Raw genomic sequence first — 26,944 nt, 5'->3', positions numbered from 1 at the left:
GGTCTAGACCTGCACGAATTTCCAAGAGTCCGATGATAGGAAAAGATTTCGAGGTTTATTAGATGGCCGTGATGAGACAGCCGCCGCGTTGCCCGGGCGTCCACTTTATTACTTCAGGCACATGAAGAATGTCCTGTCTATTGTGAGTGTGTAAAGAATTGGTAGCTCGAGAAGGGTCCGTCATAAAGTTCCAAGGTTGTCTCCGCAACAAGCGCGATCCGTCCCGCTGGCCAAACTTCTTCGACACCAGTGACATTTCTTCTCACTAGCGAATCGATCTCTCTGGGCCCAACCGTTTCAGAGTGATTGTTATATCACGCCCCGTGTCTCGGACGTAATCTTGGAGAACCAGACGGAAATCCTCGATCTTTAACACAACGCCGATGACAGTTGGAGTCAACGGATCACGCTGGGACTTGGGCATGAGATGCATGACCTGCATTCTCCCACAACGTGCGAATGTTGAGGATTTCCTCCATTGCTGGAGAAACAACAACGAATACAGCGTCGAGTAGCTGTGGTGACAACGAGAATGACGACATCGAATGAACAAGGCAGGCGGATAGATGGTAGAGACTAATCAGGGCGAAATGTGTGATTTGATTGCGCGGACGAAAGCTAGTGTACGCTGCAATAGAATGACCCTGTCTCGACGAACGGATCTTTTGACTTGTAGTCCCAAGAGAGAGAGCATGTCCATCGATGTGATCGTGACTTCGATCATCGGAAAAGTAATGACGATGGAAGTTGTCTTGTCAGGTGAAATCGACGTCTCACTCGCCATGTGCGCTTCATTGAGAAGCAGCGTGAAGATTCATTCCACTTGAGGTGCTCAAATCGATGATTACCGTCGGAAACGCAAGAGAGTAAGACAAGCAGAAGGAGACGATGAGAGCACACATGGCGTAGCAAGGCTGCGTGCTCGCCTGCCTCTTTTTGTCTCGTGGCGGCACTCTGGGTTTGCGCTATGTACTTTTTTTCAATTGATCACGACAATACTTCCCAAGGTTTGTCTACAGGTACCCGGCGCGGGCGGCTGTCAATGGAGGAAAGAGGCGCGGGGCTGACCACCACACTGGCTTCGGGCTTGGTGGTGAGCATGCGACGCGACGTTTGACAGGAACAGAGGATTGGTGACTGGAGGAGGTATTTACGAAGTCAGCAACGATATTCCAGCACATACTGTACAAGCAGTAACGATAATAGAGTGACAACCACAACGAAAAGAATCCTCGCGATGACCATGCCGAACCGTACCTAGTCAAATTGCTATCGTCAGGAGACAGAACAAGTCTCAAGCCCCTCCCTTTTTCCTTCCGCCAATTTTCCCTCTTCACCTCCCAACCTCCTTGTTATCATCAGTACCAATCTTGAGACTAATAATAACATTCGTCGGCCCGCGGGCCTTTTGCAGTATCTTCGTTCAGCTGTTCTGCCCATCTCATCCACAGCCGGCGTAGTGTAATTATGGCGCTCGGCGCTGAGTGGGCCTATTCATTTTACCGGTTTCCCAGTCATAATCCATCAATTCTGTTTGTTTGTTTGCTTCCTTGCCCGCCGCCGGCCGCTATACATTATTACCGTATTCAGTACAGTGCGAACAAGTCGTGGTCGGGAAGACGTTGATTCCCTGGATCGGGAGGCTAGCATTGATTACCTTTCCGTCGCCGTTCGATCAAGGGTGAAGCCGCAGCAGAGGAGAGGTGACCCTCGAGATCGCCTTGCAAAACATTTGGAGAGATTGGGTGCAGCAACGTTTTCCGTGTGCATATGTGTGTAGAAGAGGTGTGTGTGTGTGTGTGTGTGTGTGGGCAGGCAGGCCGGCCGCAGACTTGTTGTTGTAAGCTGGGAAGTAGCGTGTGCGTGGGTGAGTGTGGCCCGCTGACCACACCGCTCCCGACCCCTTCTTTCCATCACGCTTCTCACCTGCAGGCCGCTTCGCAGTGCAGCTGAGCTGCTGCGACTGCTTGTTGTTGTTGCTGCTACCGCTGCCACCGCCGCCCGCTGCTGCTCTTCGTTACCTTCATGCACTTGTTTGTCATTGTCTCAAACGGCCTCTATACCTGTTCGTGTGAGCGTTCATCTGGGCTGCAGTCCAAGCCATTCTTTTCATAAAACCATAACTCTGGATCTACACTCGGGCGCCGCTCGCCTGGCTCCAATCTTCCGATCCTGCTACTATACTACAACTCCTCCTTCCCTGCCACCATGGCTAGCTTCAGCCGGTCTCCTTCGCCAACCAAAAGCCTCGACAGTACCCGGGATGCCTGGTCGGAATCTACTGCTTACACTGGTTATGATGCTGGAGCTGCCGCGCTTGTTCCTCCTGTTCACCTAGATCACCAAGGCTTCGAAGACATTCAACTCGCAGCGCCCAAGGTTTCCTCGCCGTCACAAAAGGAAGGTCTCGGATCACGTCTTTTGTCAAACGCGTCGCCGGCCGCAGCAGCATTATCACGTTCAGGAAGCGTCATTGGATCCCGTGCGAGGTCGTGGGTGGCATACGCACAAAAGCTCAACGCAGGAAGTGCTTCGCCGCAACATTCTCAGCAGCAACAATCGTCACTTCAACAACAGGTTCAGCCACCAGCACAGAAAGAGCTCAAAGAGCAGCAGGCCTCGGACAAGGAGGTGGAGAAATCTTCAGACGGGTCGTGGATGCCGCAATCAAACCGCCTCTTCGGAGACCTCTTCGGTGGAGAGTCCGCGCCAGTACAATTTGGCGTCCCAACCTCACCGAGCAAAGACACCGACGGCGAGTTCGTCATGAATTACCGTTCAGAGTTCACCGAGCGCCCGCTGCTTAATTCAAGGTTAAAAAGATATGACACAGATCCGGCGCCCACCACAACGCCAACCGCAACCCGTCCTGCGCGTCCATCCTGGTTTTCAAGAAGGCAGGTCACACCCACGAGGCCAACACAATTACAACAACCTCCACCACCAACGCCGACAGCATTCTCCAACTCCGCGCCAACCGATGAACTTCTCACACTTAACATCTCCAGCAGTCTATTTCCTTACGGTCCCGCCGACCCTCTTTCTCCACATGCTTATCACGACCTCCTGCTGAACGCCACCAACCTGCTCTCGCGGCTACAGACCGCATATGCCGAGAAGTGCGCATACATTGCCAGCATCGCGCCTGAGCTAGACGTGCAACGTGAGGAGGCAGAGGAGGCAGAAACACGTGCTCGTCATCTGAAAATTCAACTGGAGGACGTTGCTCGCAAAGCCGAAGACCAACTCCGCGTAAACCAAGAGCTCGCTACGCGTTTAGCAGAGGAGAAACTCGGTCGGCTAGAGGCCCTCGACTCTGCACGCCGCGCCACAGGCATGCTGGCTCAGGCCGGTTTGCACGCATGTCCTGAGGATGCCGTGCTCTCAATACCTGCACCCTCCGACATTGATGGTGCAGATTCAATATCGCCCGATGACACTACGCCACGACGACCCGCTGTCCTACTCGCCAGTAAGAAACGCGCGTCAGCGGGAAGTGCGTCGGACAGTGGCTTTGAGAGCGATGCAGACACTTCATCCATTTTCAGCGGTGCTACTAGCAGTGGTGCCAGTCTGGCAGGCGCCATGTTCTCTCCGCCGATGGCGAACACACCGCACATGACACCACGGATCCCTCTCCGAATTTCACCTCCGACGACAGGTACAAGCTCTCACAACACACCGACGAACATCTCGGCCACACCCACCGACATCTACGCTCTACGACCCGCACGTAACAATGGCGGTGGCAGTGGAGGCGGCACCAGTCCTGTCACAGCGCTACCCTCATCAACCGCCATTCCTTTGTCTCGTCCTCCGTTGAGCAGGGAAAACAGCTTGACGGGAAGTCTCTTTGGCGGCAAGCGCCTCGGCAGCGAGGGTGCCGCGTGGGCGACGGTGGAGAAGTTGCGAGCCGAGAATGCCGCATGCCGGAGACATGTTGAAGAGATGCGGCAAGCACTACAGGGCTGTATCGAATTTGTCGAAGGCGGAGGAGACAGTGGTTCAACAACGGTCACGGCTTTGGGTCCTCGACGATAATCGTAATCTTTATGAATTGGCGTGGTAACGAATTGCATCGAGGGCGATCTGGTCGAAAAGCGTCATCACGGTACCCATAGCGGAGGACGTACCAGAAAGCTCCTCCTCATCACGAATCTCCTCTCCGTCCGCCTCTTGGATAAAATTCAAATTATGACATGGGTAAAAACAGCACATTGGGACAACTGGTTTGACAGCAGCAGCGTATCTCGATGCTCCAGTCGAAGAACGGACCGGTTTGATTCTTTCTGCCATCAGCTCAGGAAGCCTCGTCTTCATCATCGCTTGGTATGGCTACTTTCTCTGTCCATCCTACCACGGGACAGCCGCCAGCGGGTTTTCTTCGAACCACACCCAGATGCTCTTTCCACACCTGCGTGTAAATTTTTGTGAGAGATATACTTGTCATCACATGCATGCGCGAACATATCATTCCTATTGGTGATCATCGATTGTTCTGTACAGCAGTACTTTGTGCTACAGTGTCACCTAAGTCTGCATTCCGAATTGGATGACAGTGCAGATGTGACCACCTTGAAAAGCGGGCGAGAGATGTACGGCCGAGGTGGAATTTCCATCATCACCCAAACCGATCCTGCCTACCTAGGTACTCTTGACCTTTTGACGGAGGGAGGGGAAGAATGACAATTGCACGCCGGGCACTGGCTGACTGGCTGGCTGGGCATATGTTTGGGTCCGAGAGATGGGTTCCTCGCTCTCCCGTTACTATTTCACAGCTGGGCATAGAATCGGTGTAGAGATGGATTTCCTGAGGCCCAGAAATCTCATTACTATCCATTCAATGAGGAAGAAGCTTGGAGGTCAGAGGGTAGACTGCGCTGGTGCTAGAGAGTATCTGTCGGCGCGATAGCGCTTCTCCAGCTCCATTGGATGGAAGGGTTCAGGCGCAAATCCACCCCACTTCGACTTTACGCTTCCAACTTTTCGGACCCGCTTCCCACCGCAATACAGAAGCACTGTTTAGGCGCTGGGTTTCTTGTCTGTCGGCCAAAATAGTCCTGTAAATCCTCCTCCCTAGCTATCTGTCGATCACCACGGTGCACGGGCTGATGTTGAACAAGAGAGAGAGAATTCCGCCCGTGTCAATCATCGTACTTCTCATACACACCTGGGCAGTTGTGCACCTACTGAGCCACACGTGAGCGTCACAAACGGTGTCTGTCCGTTCAACGAGGAGGCTCCCTCTGCTAAGCCCCCACCCCTTTTCCGGCGATGTTGAGACGACACATGTACTCAAGTCGCGGGCGCCAAAAATCACATATCCTCAATAAGAAGTACTCGAGGATTTTCTTCTATTGTGGACACGAAAGTACTGTACCTACACCGAGGGATTAACAATCAATGAGGGACAATTGTTTTCCAACCAGCCCAGCACCTTGAATTGTCTGCCTGCTTGCCGCCCCGCAAACCCGTTCCTTCAGCTCAGCTTTCTCGGCGGGCAGGGCACACACACATGCCTAATAATGGTCGGTTTGTGCAGCCGTCTTTCGGCGGCTCCTTTCATGGGTTATCTGCCACTGTTCGTCTATCGTAGACAACTCCTTCGATGAGAGGAAATAGTGCAGCAGTCAAGACGCAAATTTGTGCATTTTGGTTTCAGCCATGATTTGATGATATGCAAGATGCTGGAATGCAATTACATAGAAAAGGATACCTGCAGTAGATACAGGAGTCATTGAAGGCCTGCAACTGGGTCAGCAGTCGGTTTCCTGTGCCACAACCACGTTTTCTTTGCCGCTGCTACTACCACCGAACTCTGTTTACCTCCTCGTCCTCTCGTCCCACCACCAGGGCGACGACCACGTTTCCCATTTGCCATTTGCCCATTCCAGTGATGATAACACATGTGAACTTGGTCGCCGTCGCCGCCGCCGCCGCCGCCGCTGCTGCTGCTGCTGCTCTCACACATGCACACGAACAAATCTAGGATTATACCACTGTTTAGATTATTCCATCAAACACTATTGTCCAGTGCTACTACAACTACTGCGGCCCACTGAGCTGACTGTTGCTGAGTTCAACCAATCTTTGCAATTCTCCGCTTCCGCCGCTTCTTCTCCCTGCTCCTCCACCTCTCCATCACTCCTTGTCCTCCCACATCGAACATACATTTCTCTCGCCGAGGGGACTTTCTCTCCTCCTCGTCTTGTGCCTATACTTCTTGTGCACATCCGCTCTCGACCGTCAACCCGAGATTGTATATCTCTAGAGCCCCTCCTCGACTCCGACCTCCACCAAAACCCACGGTCGAATCACTTGTTCGGCCCTCTTCTCCGCTGAACCCCTCGTTGCTCGGACCAGAACATTTCCGCTTCGCGACCGAATCAACGCTTCAACTCTCAACCCTTCTGCAACGACATATCCTCTCCACCGCCATTGTTCACTCTCGCTCGACCTCGCGCGTGCTCGAATTCTTTTGCCCAAACTTTGATCACGAAGCGCATATCCACCGCTGTCGCCGCCGCCGCTGTCGCCGCAAACACCGCCACTACGTGCATTTAATATCTCTCGTTATCTTCACCTCGACCTGTGGGCGGCATCCGCCTGCCACGTGTGGGCGCCATGGCTGGCACTCAATCCAACCCGTAAGTCTCCATCGTGCTATCCAGTTGTTCCCATTGTGGGCGATACGCTGCGAGCTCGGCAGAACGGAAAAGAGCATGGGCGGTGGGCACAAGAACACAATTCATGAACACCCTCTACTTTGGCCGTTTACTCAGCTTCCTCTCCCGCGAGTTCGAGTTCACCACTGTGCTCGGATTCCGCTACTGCCAGGCATGCATGATATCTGACCAGTCACAGTATCTACCGGGCCGACCAGTTTATGAACCCAGGCCCGGCTCCGCGACCGCCCACCGACAGGCCGAAGGTGTCTCTGACACCGCAGGTCTACCCTTCTGCCAACGGCTCCGGCAACTTGTCCAGCTTTCCAGGCGCTACGCCTATCGGCTCATCATCTTCCACATCACTCGGTCGCATTGACTCCAACTTGAATGGGGACATGACGGTCGTCAAAGATGGGACTGCCAAAGTGAAGGAGGAGGGTGGTGGTTTTCTTATGAAGGCGTTCTGGCTCGAGCGATTTTTGGTGCTTCGCGAGAAACAATTAGATTTCCTGAAGAACAACCAAACCAACAAGACCATGCAGACCATCCCACTTCGGGAGATTACGCATATCACACGATCGGACAATTACCCGTTCAGTCTGGAAGTCACACGCGAGGATAACAAAATGTGGATCCTCAAATTCGAGACCGACGCCGAGGTGTACAGCTGGATGGAGAGCATTAACGATCGCTGCCCAAGCATGGGCGGTGTTTCTCGTCCTACTGGCTTTTCGCACCGCGTCCATGTTGGCTTCGACCCTGTCACAGGCGGCTTCATCGGTCTACCAGTCGAATGGGAGCGTTTGCTCAAGGGCTCCGCTCTGACACAAGACGATGTCAAGAAGAACCCCCAGGCCGTGATGGAGGTCCTCCAGTTTTACTCGGAGAAGCTCGCTGTCCGTGCCGAGGACCCCAAGATGTATTCATCCTTGACTCCTACACCATCGCTCGATGCCAACAAGGACAAGCAACTCGGCTACAGTGCAGGTAACGGTGTCGCACCACCGCGTCCGCAACCGCCAAATTCTGCGTATTCCAGCAGTTCACGAAGTCCGGCTGGCACTCCGGGAAGTGGCTACTCAAGCTCCCGCGAGCAGTCCAACGATCGATATGGAGCTCCCAAATCCAACGCGCCACCGATCACCTCGCTCGACCCGCGCCTTGACGACGAGCGCCGAAAACAGCAAGAAGAGCAGAAGAGACGGCTCGAGGCTGAGCGTCGGCGCATCGAAGAAGAACAGGAGCGCAAGCGTCGTCAGGAGCAGGAAGACCGTGAGTACAACGAATCGATTCCCAAAACCAAGACGCCCCTGGCTAAGCAAGAACTGGGTGGCTATGGTGCTTCAGAATCATCTCCATCTGCCAGATACAACCCAACCCGACCCGCACCGCCCGCGCCCGGTAAAGCTGCGCAACCTTCAGGCTCGCTACCTCTTAGAAACCTCCAGGCACAGCGTACTGCTCCGAGCGCTCCTACTCAGCAGAATGGTATGTACACATTGTTAGAAAAGTCAGAAAATACAAACTCACAGATGGTAGGCAAACCAGCTGTATCAGCGGTCAGGAAGGACGAGCCTGCGTCAGTCAGCAGCAAAGCTCCTGCTGGATCGTCCGGTCAAGTCAAGCCGCTCAATGTCACAGCAAAGGCGCCTGCGACTCAGGTTAAGGACCCGATCAAGCAGGCCGAATTGGCCCTTACCAAGAAGGATCCCAATGAAAAGTCGAACAAGGAGGTCCGCATGAGCGCTATGAGCGATGCGCAAGTCATGGAGCGACTACGATCAGTTGTCAGTCTTTCAAACCCTCTGGAGAGCTACAACAAGCAGAAGAAGATTGGTCAGGGCGCGTCAGGTTCAGTCTATGTGGCACGGATCCGCGAGAATGCACCTTCGCCAATCGCCAAGGACTTGATCAAGACATACGGTCCACGCGCTCAGGTCGCCATCAAGCAGATGGACCTTCGATCACAGCCGCGTAAGGAATTGATCGTCAACGAGATCATCGTCATGAAAGAATCCCGCCACGACAACATCGTCAACTTCCTCGATGCTTTCCTCCAGGAGGATACCTTTGAGTTGTGGGTTGTCATGGAGTTCATGGAGGGTGGTGCCTTGACCGATGTCATCGATAACAACTCCTCCATCAGCGAAGAGCAGATTGCACGGATTTGCTTGGAGGTAAGTCCTTTGGGTGCTGTCCGTTCATCGAAACTTGTAGTTTTGCTAACATTTTATTTCCTCGCGCAGACATGCAAAGGTCTCATTCACCTCCACAATCAGAACATTATCCACCGTGATATCAAATCCGACAACGTGCTGCTCTCCTCTCGAGGCGCAGTCAAGATTACCGATTTCGGTTTCTGCGCCAAGCTTACCGAGCAGCGCTCAAAGCGTGCGACCATGGTTGGTACACCATACTGGATGGCGCCCGAAGTTGTCAAACAAAAGGAATACGGTAGCAAGGTCGACATCTGGTCCCTTGGTATCATGGCCATCGAAATGATCGAGAGTGAGCCTCCTTATTTGAACGAGGAGCCTTTGAAGGCCCTCTATTTGATCGCGACCAACGGAACCCCACGACTCAAGAAGCCCGAGAAGCTCTCCAAGGAACTCAAGGCGTTCTTGTCCGTCTGTCTGTGTGTCGACGTCAAGTCCCGCGCTACCGCCGAAGAGCTGGGACGTCACGAGTTCCTGCAACACGGATGCTCGTTGGCCAGCTTGAGTGAGCTGCTTCGGTTCCGTAAGGCGGGACACTAGAGCGCTTTCTTTGTTGAAATGGAAATGAATTGATGCCGATCATGATGGAAAGGAAATTGAGGACTTCGATGGGGCTTATCATGAAACTCCAAGCCGGATCCGCAGCACAACGAGGTGTTGCGGACGGGAGCATTGGCACGCGCGCTGCTACGCTCCTCAAGGTGATTCTCATCTGTGCTGAAACGGCACTTGGCGGCTCGCCTCGCCCGTCTGGGTCTGCCTCCGGCGGCATACAAGCAGCGAGTGAAATGACGTTTGATGACCACATGCGTCGAGCCCAGGCCAGCATGAAGCACGGCTGGAGCAGCAAATGCTCCCAGGACTGCGGCGATGCCATGACTAAAACAACGAAAAGAAAGGGAGACCATATAGCGAGTTTGTTCTTACGATGATGTGATGGATATCTCTTGTCCGCTCTGCCGCCAATGTTTGATCATTATCTTCTTCGTTTCTCATTCATAATGGCTCGGCGTATTCGGCGCGACTCATTTTACTTCTATCTCAATTGGGAATTTCGGGGGAGGACAAACTTCTCGTTCTATTGGAAGAAGACAAAACAAATGTGAGGTGTTCTGAAAACACGAAATAAATTTGAACAAGACATGTTGACGATTGATCTCGCGCTCTCGTCGTCTCGGTTCACCAGATCACAGTGCTGTTACGGTGATATTGAATGCGGAACTTGTGTCTGCTGACTTGGGCTTAGCCTTCCCGCCTTGTTTCCAATGACCGTACCTTTTCGCTTGTGTTCGGGTTGATCTGGACAATTCCCTACTGTCTGCCAGGTGATGAGGTTGTCCCTGGGTTTGTTGTTTCGGTTCGTATCGCTGCTCAATCGCAATGAACGTTCTTCTCGCACTCAAAACAAGGCGGTTCTAATTTTCATCTGAATGCACGGAGTACTCCAAGCCTTCACGTCCCATCTCAGGAGACATCTCGTGAGATGTCCACCTGTGGTTGATTGGCACGACGAAGACCCGTTGACCTCAAGATAACCCAAACCCTGACCCCGATCTTCACAGCCCATAACTCTAACCCTAACCCTCTGTGACCCGCGGACGGTTTGCGGGCCTGTTGGAAATCAACACGGGAGCATCGTCTGGCTGGGGCTAGGCCATACCAGGCTGGAAGACCAGTGTTTTGTTTCCCGCCTGCGTCGCCGGCTGTCGCTGGATTTTTCATTATCAATGCCCTGTCGTAAGAATTAGGGATAGTCGCCGAGTATATAAATTGGCGTGACAAACGAGGATTTCAAGGTCAAACGACAATTGGAAGAAAGGGTTGAAAGACAACGCCACTCAAATGAAGTCGGTGCAGACATGGGATTCGAGCATAAACAATCGACCGTGAAAACGCCAAAAGTAGAAAACCTTGACCACAACCATTTCCCGAAATCTCCGACTGCAAGAATGGTAAAGAAGAAGCTTGAAAAAGGACAGGATAAAGGAATAGAAGGAAAGAAAAAGAAACAGAGCTGGAACCGCGGTGCAAACATTTCATGAAAAACCGCAGCCCGATGGAACGCCGGCGATGGAAAGACATATTCATCGCGTACAGGAATCGCTTTGCAGTCATACAATGTGATCAGAGATAGCTGACCGTGCAATCTGTGGAGTCTCTGCTTGAAGTCATGTTCGTACAACGACAACAATGACGACAAACCCCCCCAAATCTTTTCCCCATCATTATCTCGCTTGCATTGTCATTGATTTATCGTTTCACATGCTCAGATCTGCACCTCTTTGAGCCCGTTCACTTCCGAGAGCCTTTTTGCTTCCTCGTTCGCGCGGCCGCTGGTGCTGCTCGCAGCGATGACGGCGTCCAGCTGTTGTGATAGCTGATCCTCCCGCATATCCCGGGACGGACTCAGTGGTTGGCGCTCCTCGGGAGCACCTTTGCGTAGGGATCCATGGAGTTCGTCGTCATCGTCGTCATCGAGGTGGTCGTCGTCGCTGGAAAGTACGCTGCTGCCGAGACGACTGCGCGGGAATTTCGGAAGGCTGTCGTGGGGTGAAGTTGTGGAGCCGGCGTCTGGTGATGTGATGCTGTTGTTGTGATGCTCGCTGTTCAGTGAGATCAACTTTTCCGACGCTCGAGCTAGAGCATTGGAGTTGATGCCAGAAGCTGATGAGATCGAGCCTCGAGGGCTGTCCAGACCTCCAACCAGCTTGTGGCTGTCATCAGAGCGTGAAGGTGTTGTCGCAGATGATTCTTCCGTCACGCGTGCAAGTGGGCTTCCAATGTGAGCGCGCGGACTTGACGTCGCAGGAGCTTTGCCGTTGTTCGAGCCAGTCGAGTAGCGATGAGGAGAGCGACCACGGTCATTGTCCACAGGCGAGGCGTATGGTGAGAAGCCATTCGCGGCTCCGCCGACAGAAGTAGGTGACGTGACATTGCTGTTGACGCGAAGCGGGCGGCGGCGAGGAGCACGACGTCCGTATTTCTGATCCGTTCTCCAGCGCAGAATGTCAATATAAGCCGGCTCGACGCCCGGCTGCTTGAATTCTCGCAATTTCAGCTCTTTCGAATCCTCTTCGATCCACCACTTATCCGTCGATAGGTCGTCGGCCAAAGTCGCTAGGAAGGCAGCCCATGAACGTGCTACAACATACTTGCAGTCGTAATCTCGGCCCATGAGGATGATCTGGCCCCATTTGCCAGCTGGACCAGGAGCGAGGTCGACAGCGATGTTGTTTCCTCCCCAGTCACGAGCCAATGGGATCCAGGCGGGATGCGCGTATGCTTTGTGAATGGCATTGGGCGGCTGAGAGTCTTGCTTGTCGAGCAGTTCGGCGCGCCATTGAGATGAGTTGCCTGCGGGAGGCTGAGGAGCAGCAGCGGCAGATGATGAAGAGCCGGCGAATGCCTTGAGCGGTGGCTGTGGAGCGGGAAATGGTCGTGACTCGTTGCTGAAGTAGGCTTCATTGACTGTCCGCCAATTTTGCCATTCCTGAGTGATCTCCTCACAATCCAGCAACATGCAGCCAAAGATCACACCCGTGGGCATACCACCACGTTCCTGGCCGTCATGTAATTGTAATGATTCGCGAACATCCTGTGGCAATGTACAATCAAGCTCGTGTTCGAGCTCGTTCACGTCGTTGATTGTGGCGCCCGGGCCTATGTTTTCGAAGAGCTCCTCGTAATTGTCCTCCATCCACCGATCGATTCTCTTCCACGAGTGGCTCACGGGTGGTGGCGGCGGAAGACCATCGCTGAAGCTCTGCATTTGGATCTCGCCGGTTGTGAGGCTTTCGAGTTTGTCTCCGCCGGAGTGCTGTCGTTGCATGCTCGTGCGATAGGTGGGTGTGGTAGTGCCGCTCCCGCTGTGAGTGACGAAGCCTCCATTGCCGGCCTCGAGGTCATGATCGAGATCGGTGCGAGAGTCGAAGACGCCAGTAGCAGCAGAAGAAGTGAGTGGTGTGCTCCGTGAACGTGGCAGTGGTTGATGTTGATGGCCACGATAGGCCGCCTCTGGACCGGCATGACGATCATTGGAGGTCAACTCATGCCAAAAGGAGCGCCATGTCGAGGCAATACTGGGTGGTGATAGAGACGCCATTAGCACTCGTCTTGCGCGGCGCCGACGTCTTCAGCGCAGTGGTCGTCGGCGGAAGAGTAGGATAAATCTGAAGGATGGAGAAATGTGCGGGTTGGGTTCAGGAGGGATCATCGCGATATGCGCCATGGCAGGAGCGATGTAAATCAATCGGACAGGTGGACTTACGACGGTGCCATGGGTTGTGATGACCTGGTTGCGAGCGGTAGCGACAGTGGTGAAGAAGGAGCAATAAGGAGAAGAATGGGCCAAATCGGTCGGTCAACTTTTTGGGGACCAAACAAGGGACCACGATGCCCACTTCCCCGGGCGGTTGCCGCTGGATTACCGGGGGTGAAATGCCACCAATTCTATTTTTGTGGCCGAAAATACTCGTTGGAACAGCGTTTGACGGCGAGGTGATTGTGCAAGATGTACTGTATCTCTGTGTGTTTGTGTGTGTGCAGCGACAATATATTGCGCAAAGGATAAGGAGAGTGTGAAGAGAGGGAGAGGATGTATTGTAAATGCCAGGCCAGGATGATGGATACTAGGTTACATAGATGGTTGGTGTGGAGTGTCTGCAGTAGTGAGGAAAGCGATACACAACAATAAACAGTTCCCCTACACATTGTTGGGCCCAGGGGAGGCGCGAAAAAGCCAAGACGTCACACGGGATGCACCTCGCTCCGGGGCGAAACGTGCAAGACGCAGCCACTCGACGCCCTCCCTTCTCATCACTCACCGCAGGTATACCTAGTTTGTAGGAGGCATTATTTTATAGTATGGCAATGATGGATGTACTGTGACAACCACCCTTCACGGATATAATCGAGATTGATCACGATCATGGTCATATGGGATCATCGCCATAAGTAAAGGAGGCGTTCATACTCAAGCATAGTATGGAACGATGTGATAAGAATACCTTAGGTAGTGACATTACTGCGCCGATCATGACGATAACTCCATCGTATGCTGCATCTCGTATCGCGCATGTCATCGCTGTGTCTATCATTCTCGTTCCCATGAGGCAAATTCAACATGTATTCAAATGGCCTGTCCTAACGATATGAATGCATGCATCCATCCGTCCACGCCATGCACGGCCACCGACCGCATGGGAAGTACGGTTCGTGTATGTGCATGTGCGGAGTTGATTCGCATCGGTCTCCTTCGTTCGAGAGCGTGCTGCGTGGACGACACGTTACCGTTCGGGGCGACAATCAAACGGTGATGACAGATGGTCTCGAACTCTTTTTCGACGGAGCATCCGCATCGTGCGCGTGCAACACGAACACTTCGCAAGACGATTTGCATCACACGCGGGGGCAAAAAGGTTCTTGTTCAGCTGTGGTGTTGCTGACAACAAAGGCATTCCCTTTGCACGAAAATAAACAAACCACCAAAAGGCGCACCGAATTTAAGCTCTCGAGACAGACCTTGGCCCTGCATTCCATTCCATTCCGCCGCCACCCGCCGAGACTTGTCCTTGCCGCGACTACCCGCCCTTCAAACCACGCGCTTAAGATTCAGCCCGCCCGCCCGCGCGACTGCCCCGGCCTAACAGCCCGTTCAGCTTGGAATACGTCCTGTAATCATCAAAAATCTGTTCATATACATGTATAGGATGATATCTCGGTGACAGAATGCGTTGTAGACGACAACATGCGACATCATATTCTCCGCCAAATGATAGCCGCTCGTCGTCTGCTGCGCTCTAGTGTGCGCCACATCTTGGCCGATACAGGATCGTTGAGATGCTGTGATTTACTCCGCTTGCCTCTCATGCTCCTTCTTCAATTTGCTCGGATCCAGCAATTCAAATCCAAAGTTCCAGATATTCTGCGGCGAGGTTCTTCCCCATCTCGTCAATGGCTTCTTGTTCCCTCCCTTCGAGCTGCTTCCTCCGATATGTTGGAACACGCTCGGGACAAGAGCCAGGCGCTGTAATCCCGTCTCGTCGGCATAAGACTCGATCAAACTGTCGACAAAACCTTGTTGGGAGTCCTGATAAAATTTGATCAGACCCGGAATGGCTTCGCGTGGGAAAATCAAAGCTTGGGAGCAACATCCGTATTTCTCCATATGTTGCAGTCCGAGAGGTAAAGGCGCGACCGTCAGACGTCCAGAGGCGAAATAAAACCCTATGCAAGAGGGCAGGATGACAAACAGGACTACGAGCATCGTCGGACCTGAGAGGAAACGAGCCAAGTAGGGATTCGACGAGTGCCGTAGAACAAGCATCACAATCACAGTCCCGACTGCAACGAGAACAGACCGGAACAAATACGACGCCCAATTCTCCGAGTTCCAGCCTTGAATCCGCTCGTTGTAGAACAATCGAATGTAGAGAGTCGAAGCTTTATCCTTAGGCCGAAGGGAAAGTTGTCTGAGCGCCGTAAGACTTCGATGCAACCAACCGTCCATTGCGAGAACATCGTCCTCGAGAACTAAAACATACGGCGCGCCCAAGTCGTAGCCGTCCTGGAGCAGTTTCGCGTAATCGAGTAGCGGCTTGACCTGATGATATGGGTCGTTCTGCTCGTAGAAGAAAGCGCGATCAAGAACCTCTGCCGGGGCATCAGTATATTTTATGATGCGATCCGCGAGTGTATGAAACCATGACTCATTAAATGCGGAATGGAGGTTCGGGTCGGTGTGGGCGATGAAGAAGGAGAGATGGAATTGGTTCCGTTCCTCTTTGGTGAGGCCGTGAAGCAGCGATCCCACAGCAGCTTTGACATATTGTACTTCTTCCCTTTGGACCGTTCCAATGCCAATGGCCAATTCGGGATTTCTGCTCACAGGCCGCGCATACTTTTGCGGATTTGCAGATACCGCGTCCACATAATCTATGGCTTGCTGTGTCCGGAGCGCCGAGTACGATGGCTCAAAGGCGCTGACTGGATCGAAGAATAAAGATGAGGGATCACGTCTCGAGAATGGTCGGAGATGCAAAGCCGTAAGGAGGAAGACGACCACGAATGCGATCAGCGCTGCGGAGTGAGAGGAGAGCTGGCCTCGTCGTGCGCCCATCCAGCGTGCCATGACAATGGCGAAAGCACAAATATCTCAAAATTTAAATCTCGGAGCAGCGATCGAGCTGGCATGCTCGAACTTGTCTCGCAACATCTTGTGCGATTGGAAACACGTTTTGACTCGTCTGCAATAAAGGAGGATCGGCGGAACCCTTCAATAGAGGGCAAATGCTAACCCTAATGACAGCAAACCTCCACCTGTGCGGTGAAAACAATCACGGAATTGATTTATACTTTACATGGATCATCATGGAGGTCCTGACGTGGCAGTCGGCTACCCGTGTGGAACAGAATCATTTCTGCTCTGGTGGCGGAGCAGATCAGGCAGTGCGCCAATACCTAGGTAAACATAAGAATGACCAGAGTCGCACCGGAAAGCCTAACAGTAACTGACTGCGCATTGATCATGAAATTCCATTGCATATCTCCAATAAACTTCCCAACCCATGCTCGATGTAGTATACATGGCATTTCTCTCTCGAATGAAACAGCCGAGACTTCCGCCGCGTGACCCAAAAATCAATTTTATTCTTACATGACAATGTCGTTTCCGGACCCATATGGCCGAGCAGAAGAAGAAGCATAAGAAGGGAAATCCGAATCCTGCAAACCCTGATCATTCGGCGCCAACAAATCGTAACCCAACCCCAGACTCCACAGGGCTTTGTCCTGATCGTCCCAGAGCCCGTACGAGAAATCCGAGAGGTTGCTGATAGGATATTCGGCACCATTGGCGTTTCCATAGACATGTTGTGGTGGCGGAAAGTTGCCGTTGGTAGTTTCGTGAGGACTATAGTCCTGGGGGCGGCTGTTCGACGCTTGTGCTTGTGCCTGGGCATGCGCTTGCATGAGGTACATTTGCCGTTGATGCGATTTTACGTCTGCTGCAGGGGGGATCTGCGAGAGCGACTCGTTTGGTCGAGCAGAAGGTCCTGATGTCGCAGCATTTTGAGCGCGCATATACGGTGTTTCGCTGCCGTCGAGTTGTTTGCGATTGTTCAACATGCGTTCGAACCCGTTTGCCATGCTGAATACCATATGGGCAGCACCTGCTTTGCATCCTCGAAGAAGTTTGATAATTCCTTCGATTAAAGGAAAGGTCCTTTCTGACGGAGATATTGAAATGCCAATGGTATGCCATCGAATTGATAGTCGCATGAGGAATACCACCGCGAACGCAATCATCGAATGGAGATAGAGCGGCATTCCGACGAGAGCATCTCGATAGCTTGGCTCGTCAGTAAAGTGCTCCAGGATTGAGTGCGCCGCTTTTATTGCCCTCAATGCAAAAGGACGTAGTCCGCTTGGAAGACTCTGTAGCGAATCTAGCTCTCGCCCTCGGATCACGAGCGCATTCAACACGAGTTGACTGAAATAGTAATGCAGCTCCACCCCACGAGTAAGATCGTGCTTGACGGCTGGATCCTTTTCAGGCAACCTGACCCATTTATCTTTCCACGTATCGAGGTCTTCCACGAATCGGAGGTGGTTCAAGACATGCGCGTCATCGCCGACCATAGAGCGCTTCGGTTCAAGACCGAACAACTCGAATGCTCGACTCACGATAGCGCACCCGGACACCACCGCCAGTAGCTCCCGGTCGGCCGGTGTGCTTTCAGCTGAACGCAGAAGCGTCTCGTAATCTTTGATGGGTCGAAGCTCTGCCATCACAGGCGGACGGCCATATGCTATACTTGATGTGTGATCAAGTAGATAAAGGAAATACCAGATTCGGGCCTTCTCTACACATTCATTGCGTGTCTCTTCCGATAGATCTGGCGTGTGGAAAGCTTCATGGAATGCATGGTGCAGATTTAGCTCCGTAGCCATGCGGATGGCGACACCAGAAAGTTTCCAGGTGAGGTCCGGTTGCCAAAAAGCTGCAATACAGAGTCCTCGTATATCGTCCAGAGAATGTAAATGGTCGAAAATGGCAGATGACACTAGAGCCAGAAAGTGTTCATGGCAGTCTTTATGTAGTTGCTCCTTGCCGGGAATATGCAGCGCGCTAACCATCATGATTGACGTGAAAAGCACTGTTGACGATTTTCGGATGTCGTCTAAGCTTGCATCTGGTTTCACTCTGGCTGACGAAAGGTGATGCGAGAGTCGAGAATGAAATCTGCCAGGAACATGGTCAGAAAGGAAAATTAAATCGACCCGGGGTTGAATACTTACACCGCCAGCATCTCTTCGGCTTCCGCCAAAGTAATTTTCTCTTTCGAGACCAAGTCGAAGTTCATTCTTTTGTAGCCACCTCGGCGGCGCTGCTTGACTGAACGTAGCTGAGTCCGCAGTCCAGATATACGAGTGACGTCGATTAGACTGCTCATCGGACCTGGAGATATATCGGCCCCGTTCGGAGTCGGTTCGGGTGACTTTGGCCTTGCAACTGCTGGTGATGTGAAATTGTCCACGATTGCGGACTGTGCATAAAGTTCCAGTTCCGGAAGATTGAGCTTCTCCAGGACATCTCGCATCGCTCGTTCGAGCTTGACCAGGACAAGTTCCGTATCTGACGGCCTGATGGTGGAAAAGATTTTTTTGGTCAAAGGTTGCACACGGCATGCGAGATCTTTGTGTAAACATACCTGTCACTGCGGTCTGCGCTCATCCAGGTTTTTCTTTCGCTCAGGCATTGAACCTTGAGGCGAGTGCAGCGCGTGCATACCGTCCGGCCCTTTTCGCCCAGGTCGCATTTGACCTTCAATTTCCGACATTGGGAACACGACTTTCCTTTGCGCGAGACGTGTACATCACTTGTGCCGTTGACCGTGCTCATGGATTCCTGTCGAGGTCGCTTCCGTGGCGAAGACTCCTCATCTGTCGGTTCCGCAGGGCGCACCGTGGGAAGGTCGTTGGCACTCATTTCGTCGCGCGAACTGCTTTGTTTCGCATAACATGAAATTTCTACGCATGACGCCACGCATGGTACCACTCAAGAACGAGACAGGTAACGAACGAGAGAGCAGAACACGCGACGTTCTAAATGCTGCCAGGTCACATGTTCAATATGGAAATGGATAAACGGGGCTGACTCTCAGAACACGATCTTGCTAGTGCGGTTGATGAGTCATCCCGCCTTCGCACCAGACTTGTTCCAGCCCTGGCGGCGGAAAGAGTTCCTTCAGTCCGAACATACAGACTCGAAGACTTCCCAGGTTGCTTGATCAAGTTTGGTCACAACAATTTTGTGTGCTCTCAAAAATGATGAACGATATAATGAAGGGCGCAACAAAGTTCACACGATAGTTTCCTCCAGTAGGGATCTCAATGGAAATTAGAACTCAAGTGGTCGAACGATGGATCGCATGTCTGCGTAGGTCTCGCTCAATTGTGAGGCCATATTGAGAATGGATTTCGTTCAAAAATGAATTATATCATTATGTATCGGACTCGGATCAAAATTTGAGCATCGTCGTTCGTGCGATTCATGCGCTCCTAGCAAACGATCCCCATCATACCCTTTCATGGTAGATTCCTCACAAGGGCACCCCCTGCTGAGCCATTGCCATCTCCTCCTCGTCGAGCTTCAGCATGGTCAACCACAGGGTCTTCTTGGTGATATCAAGCGCGGGTGCTGCTGCCATCGGCAGCTTCGCCTTGTCTCCCTTAGCACGGATGTCCTTCGCCTCGCCGATGTGCATTTCCGCGATCCACGTTGAAAGGCCGGAGAACTGCTCGCCGACCGATTTTGCCTTTCGCGCACTCTTGACAAAGTCATCGAGTGTCGCATCAGCCACTTCCGCCAATTGCTCCGTGTCCACAATGCGAGCATGTAGACCCCGAGCATTGAGCCAGTCCTTGTTAGCGGTAGCGACATAGGCATCAGCCCGGTCCCGTGGGCTCTGTGGTCGCTTCACTAGACGTCCTGGAAATTTGAGGACCGAGTCGACAATATGCCCTGCAGTGCCTAATGTCAGGCCGAGGGTGCCTCCGATGACGCCAATGAGGTCTCCGCGTTGGGCCTTCCGGCCAAGATCCATGGCGGCGTCTTTCTGGCTCAAAGCCCAATCTTTGTGAGCTTCACCAAGAGTATACGCTAAGTCAACAGCATGCTGGACGGCCTGGGTGCCGACAGCGGCGTTGAGGAAAGCGGACAGGGTATCTACAAATGAAAGCCAGCTCTCTTCGGGGATTCCAAAACTGAGAAGGCAGACTGGATACGCCTCGAGGAAGGGAGAAGTCTCTTTGGGCTGCAATTGCGGGATTGCCAATGGCCGGCGTACCGGGTCGAGCGCATTGTAGGCGGGTACGGCATTGGTAGGAAAGTGGAATGGCTGGTCTGTTGTAGGGCCAACCTCGCTCGGGTGTAGTTTTTGCCGTGCAGATGGGTCTGCTTGCGTCGCGGGAGAGGAGTTTGCTGCTTGAACGACAGCGGGACCTCCAAATGACGGACCGCTGGGGTTTCCGCCAGGTTGGAGGTCATCATAAGCTGGGGGCAGATCGTCCCGAAGCGTGCCAGTATGTGAAGCGTCCGATGCAGGTCTGGAAAGGGCTTGACCTTTGTTGATACTTGGGTCAGCGGCGGGCTGAAATTTGCCGCCCTTGAGCTCAGTCATGATTGCGTGTAAGAAGTGTTGTGGTTATCGACGTGTGTAATGCTGTGGTCCTCAAGAAAAGGAATATCGGATCGTGTAGTTCGCTTGCTGTGCGTATGTATAGCCAAGGATGTGAGGACATCAAGGAATTCAACGATCAGCGGCGAGATCGATAAGCTTTTCGTCTGTCCAGAATATTGTTGCCTGAACAGAGTGGATCAACGAAGCAGCGCAACTCGGACCAAACCCCCTGGCCTATTTGCGTGAACGCATGTCGACGCAATTGTCCCCCCGAGCTTGTGATAACGAACATGCCGAGGACCAATGCGGGGGCACCTCCGTGACAGAAATTTGGCAGCGGCGGGACCAGCCGCCGACTTGTCATCATCATCATTGATTTTCCAATTATCCATTGCGAATATGGCAACTCCAGATTACGTTTCGTTTCGCGAAGGCTCACATATGTCGTCTCCAGAAAGCGCTCCGAGCACGCGGTATTGCTATGCACTTCCCATGTTAGATTTTGTCGCTGTTTCAATGTCGACGATGAGATCAATCGCAGCCAAGTCGCAATGTTTGCGACGCGCGCTCTTCCACCCAATGGACTTCGTTCTCCGTACCCATACCATGGCGAAGAACAGCTTCCCGTAATCAGTCACAAGGCGATGCGTTCAGCCTCCACACACAATGCGAAAGATCTGTGCGAGTTGAATGCGGCATTGTAGTGAAGGCAGCTGCGTAATCTCGCCGCTCAGGTCATGGATAAAGCTTGCTATATACAATAGTGGGCACTATCTGTCTCGATGGTTCGGCATTCGGTATTCTGGCGCAAGCGTCTCGATCTAGTCAATCCGATACAATACATGTAGCTTTGCTGAGATTCGGAGCCTGATCGGGTTTGAACGAGCTATTTCACAGAACTGTTGCCATCTGCTGATGAGCGCGATCGCTTTTCAGCCATGATGGACACCATCTCCGATTAAGTCAAACCGCATGCTAACCGTCCGATCAGCAACATCGGGACGACTCGCGACAAACACTTCCACAAACAGTGGACTGGCTGAATTTGGACTCATTGCGACAAAATCTTCTCGACCGCCTCAAGTGCGACGACTGCACGATACGGTACCATACCGCTTCATCGAAACGGCGCTCTCATGCCATGAATCCCTAGACTCAATGGCCATTGGTCCTCCAAACCCATCACATGTTGGAAAAGCCACTTGCGAACTTGCGATGTGACCACAGCGTACATCCAATGCATGGCGCATTTCGGGGTTGTGGCTGCATAGCACAAGCTCCGCTGCCGTTCGACAATAGTGCAATCAATTTCAACGCCACGATAGATTGTCCGTCAGCAGCATCCGAGCAAGAAAGCTTGCCATTTCTTGGAGGTCACGAATTGAGCAACATGGGCGTTTCCCTGGTGGCCGGCGTGCATAATGGGAGGCGTTCACTAGTACTTTGGGCTGGCGAAGGTAAAGCACGATCTGCACATCTGCTCACATGGACGCATGTCTCCGTGAGAGCTAGTCTGCAAGCTTTGCTGATAACGTGCTTTTGCCATGTGCATGTAGAGGTTGTATATGGCGATAGGCATGGTCACCGAGAACAAGGCAGGTTTATCAGTATCGTGGTCCCCATGGGTCTTGTTTTAATTTGCGAAATCATGTCTATCGGAAAGCTCTGCGAGAATTATCCAGGCGGAATTCCCCAGCAAGCCTCCAGGATTTTTGTGGCTTGTGCGGGGTTCCTCTCCTCCCCGTCTTATGAACATTGCTTTGCAAGGGATGCGGGAGGTGCCACCGTCAGCACATCCACTTGTGTAGTTTTGGCTTGATCTATTCGACACCGCGACTAGGTATAATGCAACGTAGAAGCCATCGAATAGCTCCCCATCATGTGGAATTGTTGGAAACAGGATTGCGCGCATGACCACCACTGTTGGCAACCACTTGGCTGGGAACTTGTAATGTACAGAATCACGCGCGTGGCAAACCGATGCTGGTTCTAGTTCTCCAAGTAGCGAGCAATCTTCAATCAAGAGGCTGAAGACGCAACGACTCGGGACACCCAGTTGCGCGCGGACAGCCGGAGCAAGTGTGCCGTACTAATATGCCTTTCATGAGTATCTTTGGCCGACTTGTGGCTGATGTGTCCCGTCAGAAGACGGCAGAGGATGATGTACCATTTGGCGACAAGCGAGCGCGCCATGAGGCTGATTGAGAAGTGTCCCTGAGGGAGCTTTGGAATTTTCGGACGGATGGAAGACCGCCATGCGACCTTGACATGTATCGAAGTTCAATGAGGTAGCACGTGGGCTTGGAGCCGCAGTAACTTTAGGATCGAGAATGAGCAGATTCGTGGCTCGAGAGAATCTGGTACGTGAAAATAGGAAACGTGTTTCGTGGATATCTTATTCGCAAAATACGGAATGAACACAGGATCGTGAACGAACTCTACGTAGAGTAAATGAAAGCAGGGTTCTGCTTGTCGGTCAAGTCCAAGAACGCGAGATTTGGGTCGTTCACGAGCTCGGGGTTCTGCTCCCGCTGTGTAATCTTGCGGCGATTCTGGTAGCGGTAGTAGAAGCTAAATTGGGGTCAGTAATCGCTTTGACAATGGTTCACGAAGCAAGATCGCTTACTTGAGCAGGGTGAATGAGACCAGAGATGCTACGAGCAGGACAATGGCAGATATCTGTCCGGTGGGGTAATTCTGTGGAGCTTCTTTGGCCTTGTATGCGAATGGACCGGCAAATCCGCCAAGGTTGGAAATGATAACAATGATTCCGTTGATGACAGTTTTCTTTGTGTGTCCAGCTGTGTTGGCAGCGATCAAAGAAAAGCCTTGGATCAATGCTCCATAGAAAGTGGCGGCCTGAGATGTTCATGTGAGTGATGATTCTGCGATACAATACAGTAGGCGTCGCGACTTACGATGTATAGACCTCCTAGCAGGGAGCCGAAGCTGGTCTTGACCTTCCACAAAATCACATTGCCGATGATACTGGGCGCGATGTATGCCATGGCGATAAGAATGCGGTGGCGCGGGAACAACGTGCCCAGGATACTTTGAAGTGTCAGCGGCTTGTTCGCGTTCGTGCTGTGAGAACCTGCGATCTTACCCAGAGGAAACCATGCAGACCACAGCAATGGCTGAGATGGGCATAGACAATTTGATGGCTTCTGTAGGCGACACACCAAATGAAGAGACCAGGAAAGCACCAAATCTGCAAACGAAGATTAGAAATCGACAGCTACCAGAATCGTCGTCGGCCGCACATATTACTCACGACCCCAATGCGTTGTTGTTGAAGGAAAAAGCGAACGAGTAAATCCCCAAGAGCCAGACCTGAGGGTCCAACACGCCCTCAACAACTTGCTTCCATTTGAAAGAACGAGTTTGGATGCCAGTGTTATTCTTGGCCAAGCGGCGGACGGCAATCTGCTTCTCTCGAGCGTTTAAAAACCAGGCTCGCATCGGAGCGGATGGGAAGGCGATGGTAGCAACGACTCCATATGCCATGGCGATCACTCCAAGGATGACGAAAATCCATTTCCACTCGTGTCCTGCGTAGACGCCTCCCTGGATGCTGATGGCACCCAAGTCGACTGCCTGTCCGATCAAGTTTCCTAGAGCGGAGCCGGCAATGTATGTGCCTACGCGCAGTGGCTGTTCGTCGGTCTTCCACCTATACGATCATTCAGTATCCCGACATGATCGTCGGAGATTCGCTGACTTACCACATGGGGGTTACGATGACCGCCAATGCTCCGATGACAGAAGTGAGACCGTAGAAAAATCTACAAGATCGTTAGATGCCATTTGATCGATCCCGATTCACGAGTGCGACTGACCGAAGGGCAAGAACATCCTCGTAACCACGGCAGACGACAGTCAATGTGGCGAGAAGACCCGTGTATACACCCATGATGCCAAGCAGCTTGCCGTATGAGACGTATTGTGCCAGGTATAGAGCGATCATGGGGAGCTGTTAAAGCCCAAGGTTAGAAACCAAGATTTATTGGGGTTGAGGATTCGACTCACGACGAGGGAGCCGAGTTGCGGCATAGCTGCTGCGAGAGAGTATCTCTCCGTATCGAGGAGGTCTACTCTTGCAACGCCATTGATCACGGGGATGTGATAGAGCTTCAAGTCCTGAATCATGCCAAAAATCGCAGCAAAACCAAAAGCCTGAGCATCAGCGTATCCCAACGCCGCACCGATGAAGAGCTATTACACAGGGATCGTCAGATGTGTTTGACTCAAGTCGTCATTGGCTTTGCACTCACGAGAGGCAGAATCACGACGTCAATCTTGCGCACGACCCTCCTTTCCTCGGCCGGTGTCCATGAGATTTCCTCAGCATCGGCGGCGAATTGGAAGGCATCATCGGCGCGCTTGATAACGATCTTCTCCTCGTGTTGCTCACCACTCGAGGTGGTGGCAGTCTCGACAATGGTGATTTCTTCCTTGTTTGGTGCCATTGTTGCGTAGTCGAAGCTGTCGCAAGAATCAAGAAAGAGAGACGTGCTGTGAGGAGACGTGCTGGAGGTCCGAGATGAGGGCCTTAGTCTAGTTTAATAAAACAGCCATGCTTGGACCATCGCCACTCGTGGAAGTGCGGCTGGCTATCGACAGGGCAGCGTGACTCGTGGGCATACAGATCATGTCCTGGTTGTACAAGGTACAGTACTGTACCTGTCCTGTGTGGTACAGGACAAGACACATGCGTTCAGTCTACAATGTGTGCATACACACCACCTGGAGAAAGATCACCCTTGTCCCGCCTGCACCCCGCCAGTTGAACGGCGTCGCATCCTTGTCCGAGAAGCCTGCATGCCGAAGCGGAGAGGATCAAGACCTCGCGCACACACACTCGTTTGTCTGTTTCCCCTCTGGCACTGCAGACACTCACCAAGCGACACGACCTTGTTCGACAGACAGCAATTCACCGGCATGTCCGGCATCGATAGGAGGTCCACATTATTCGGTGCAACGGGCAGCAGGTTCATCGTTGCTACTATGGAATAGACTATAGACCGAATTGATTAGAGGCTTGCGAGTGAAATTGGCGAGGCGTGCGGGAGGCATTGTGCTCCGAGGAGAATCTTGCCTAAGGCGGTTAGGGAGAGATGAGGTAGACGTTGGGGTAAGCGTTGCTGATCGACAGTAGCGTGACCTTCCCCGGCCTTGGGACGGGAAAAGTTTGCGGAGCACAAATAAAGCACCACCGATTGAACGGATGGAGGTTGTCGCAACCGCTGTGTTCCCTCGGCTCTCGTCAATTGGAACTTGGCAGACAGACAGTTTCCACCCATGCAGCGGGTACAACTGAGAGCATCACTCCACCAATTACATACAGTACTATCATGACTACGTTGTCCTGTCCTCACTGTCACGACCGTCACTAATCAAGGTTCGAGCGAGTCGATGAACACATTTTCGTCCGCAAGCGTTATCGTCGAGGATTGTCTTGGGCCTCTCCACACTGCTCATTTGCTTGCAGTTATCCGCTTGTTCATAATAATAGTAATAATAATAGACAGTGTCTTCTATTACAAGATCTGACACGAGTCTAAAATCCTAAGGTCAAAACTCCACCCCGACAGCCATCCTTGGCCATACTTGCCTGCGTTGAAGGAGGGAAGATTTCCACGGTGCCTGGAAGATATCGTTCTACTGTAGGATCAATCAAGCAGTAATGGGAATCGGTCTGTACGAAATGCTTCTCATATATGCTTTCGCGGGCCGTGTTCATGATGGGCCCCCGCCGCAAGTGGCGGATTGCTCCGGACAGGACATTTCAATCTCTGCAGGGCACCCCGACCAGGATGTGTGGATCTAGGCCAGACACAAGCCCTATACGCCCGACATCCATCTCGCAGAATTGACCTGTGTGGACTGCCGCAATCTTCACGGACACACATGCACCCTCACTAGATATCTTCACAGACACGAATTGGGTCTCTGTACGTACAAACTGCATCCAATACATTGCAGTGGTGAGACGCCCCGAAAGGGTTTTACTGTGGTGTGATCAAGCCTCGATCCCGCATGTCGTTGCCCGTGTGCGCCATCCTTCCACCAAAGGTCACTATAGTCCTGCTGTGGCCTCTGCAGCGTGCCTGATGAGTGGATCTCTCGCCAAGGCCCGGTTTGTAGTATCCTCTATCCATGATGCCTGCCATCAGTTCAAAATCACGAGTTTGCCAAGGCGACAAGGTTGACCGATATACTGCGTGAGCCCAAGAATATCTGGCAGTGACGGCACAGGCGGGCAGACTTCGACTGTGTGGTGAGATGGAGAAAGAGGAGGTGGTGGGATCGACGCGGACACTAAACATGTTCAGGGCTTGCTGTGCGCCTGGATGCCCACGATGCCCTCTTTCGCAAT

General features: G+C 52.5%; 8 protein-coding genes across 8 annotated transcripts; 3 read left to right on the top strand and 5 right to left on the bottom strand.

The window, feature by feature from the left end:
• The first annotated feature begins 1,300 nt into the window (after positions 1-1,300).
• On the top strand, positions 1,301-1,667 carry K489DRAFT_380433 (uncharacterized protein). Its single transcript, XM_033604877.1, has one exon. It carries the CDS (start codon positions 1,468-1,470, stop codon positions 1,624-1,626), a length of 159 nt encoding a protein of 52 aa, XP_033460074.1. The 5' UTR covers positions 1,301-1,467; the 3' UTR covers positions 1,627-1,667.
• Positions 1,668-1,936: 269 nt separating this feature from the next.
• On the top strand, positions 1,937-4,331 carry K489DRAFT_223660 (uncharacterized protein). Its single transcript, XM_033599751.1, has one exon. The coding sequence runs from the start codon at positions 2,209-2,211 to the stop codon at positions 4,039-4,041; it is 1,833 nt and encodes a 610-aa protein (XP_033460073.1). The 5' UTR covers positions 1,937-2,208; the 3' UTR covers positions 4,042-4,331.
• Positions 4,332-6,886: 2,555 nt separating this feature from the next.
• Positions 6,887-9,424, top strand: K489DRAFT_319053 (Pkinase-domain-containing protein; the record flags this gene model as incomplete). The annotated part of the gene is made up of 2 exons (XM_033601368.1): positions 6,887-8,845; positions 8,915-9,424. 2 exons carry the CDS (start codon positions 6,887-6,889, stop codon positions 9,422-9,424), a joined length of 2,469 nt encoding a protein of 822 aa, XP_033460072.1.
• A 1,162-nt stretch (positions 9,425-10,586) lies between these two features.
• Positions 10,587-13,247, bottom strand: K489DRAFT_223631 (cell wall assembly and cell proliferation coordinating protein). The gene is made up of 3 exons (XM_033599750.1): positions 13,152-13,247; positions 11,471-12,963; positions 10,587-10,853 (listed from the first exon to the last, which is right to left on the bottom strand). The coding sequence occupies exons 1-3, from the start codon at positions 13,160-13,162 to the stop codon at positions 10,723-10,725; spliced, it is 1,635 nt and encodes a 544-aa protein (XP_033460071.1). The 5' UTR covers positions 13,163-13,247; the 3' UTR covers positions 10,587-10,722.
• A 1,485-nt stretch (positions 13,248-14,732) lies between these two features.
• K489DRAFT_319842 (uncharacterized protein) lies at positions 14,733-16,001 on the bottom strand (the record flags this gene model as incomplete). Its single annotated transcript, XM_033601412.1, has 1 exon — positions 14,733-16,001. The coding sequence occupies one exon, from the start codon at positions 15,999-16,001 to the stop codon at positions 14,733-14,735; it is 1,269 nt and encodes a 422-aa protein (XP_033460070.1).
• A 440-nt stretch (positions 16,002-16,441) lies between these two features.
• On the bottom strand, positions 16,442-19,004 carry K489DRAFT_380429 (uncharacterized protein). Its single transcript, XM_033604876.1, has 3 exons — positions 18,595-19,004; positions 18,182-18,526; positions 16,442-18,125 (listed from the first exon to the last, which is right to left on the bottom strand). The coding sequence occupies exons 1-3, from the start codon at positions 18,870-18,872 to the stop codon at positions 16,535-16,537; spliced, it is 2,214 nt and encodes a 737-aa protein (XP_033460069.1). The 5' UTR covers positions 18,873-19,004; the 3' UTR covers positions 16,442-16,534.
• A 309-nt stretch (positions 19,005-19,313) lies between these two features.
• On the bottom strand, positions 19,314-20,983 carry K489DRAFT_380428 (uncharacterized protein). The gene has a single exon (XM_033604875.1). The coding sequence runs from the start codon at positions 20,563-20,565 to the stop codon at positions 19,486-19,488; it is 1,080 nt and encodes a 359-aa protein (XP_033460068.1). The 5' UTR covers positions 20,566-20,983; the 3' UTR covers positions 19,314-19,485.
• A 1,792-nt stretch (positions 20,984-22,775) lies between these two features.
• K489DRAFT_338766 (MFS general substrate transporter) lies at positions 22,776-25,179 on the bottom strand. The gene is made up of 9 exons (XM_033602233.1): positions 24,840-25,179; positions 24,595-24,780; positions 24,405-24,538; positions 24,291-24,350; positions 23,840-24,238; positions 23,672-23,776; positions 23,484-23,616; positions 23,192-23,424; positions 22,776-23,136 (listed from the first exon to the last, which is right to left on the bottom strand). Exons 1-9 carry the CDS (start codon positions 25,032-25,034, stop codon positions 23,004-23,006), a joined length of 1,578 nt encoding a protein of 525 aa, XP_033460067.1. The 5' UTR covers positions 25,035-25,179; the 3' UTR covers positions 22,776-23,003.
• Between the last annotated feature and the right edge of the window lie 1,765 nt (positions 25,180-26,944).

This window comes from Dissoconium aciculare, assembly GCF_010015565.1.
Source record: "Dissoconium aciculare CBS 342.82 unplaced genomic scaffold K489scaffold_6, whole genome shotgun sequence".
Classification (NCBI taxonomy): Eukaryota; Fungi; Ascomycota; class Dothideomycetes; order Mycosphaerellales; family Dissoconiaceae; genus Dissoconium; species Dissoconium aciculare.
The sequence above is the reverse complement of the archived record's forward strand: the minus strand, read 5'-3'. Positions and strand labels throughout refer to the sequence as shown.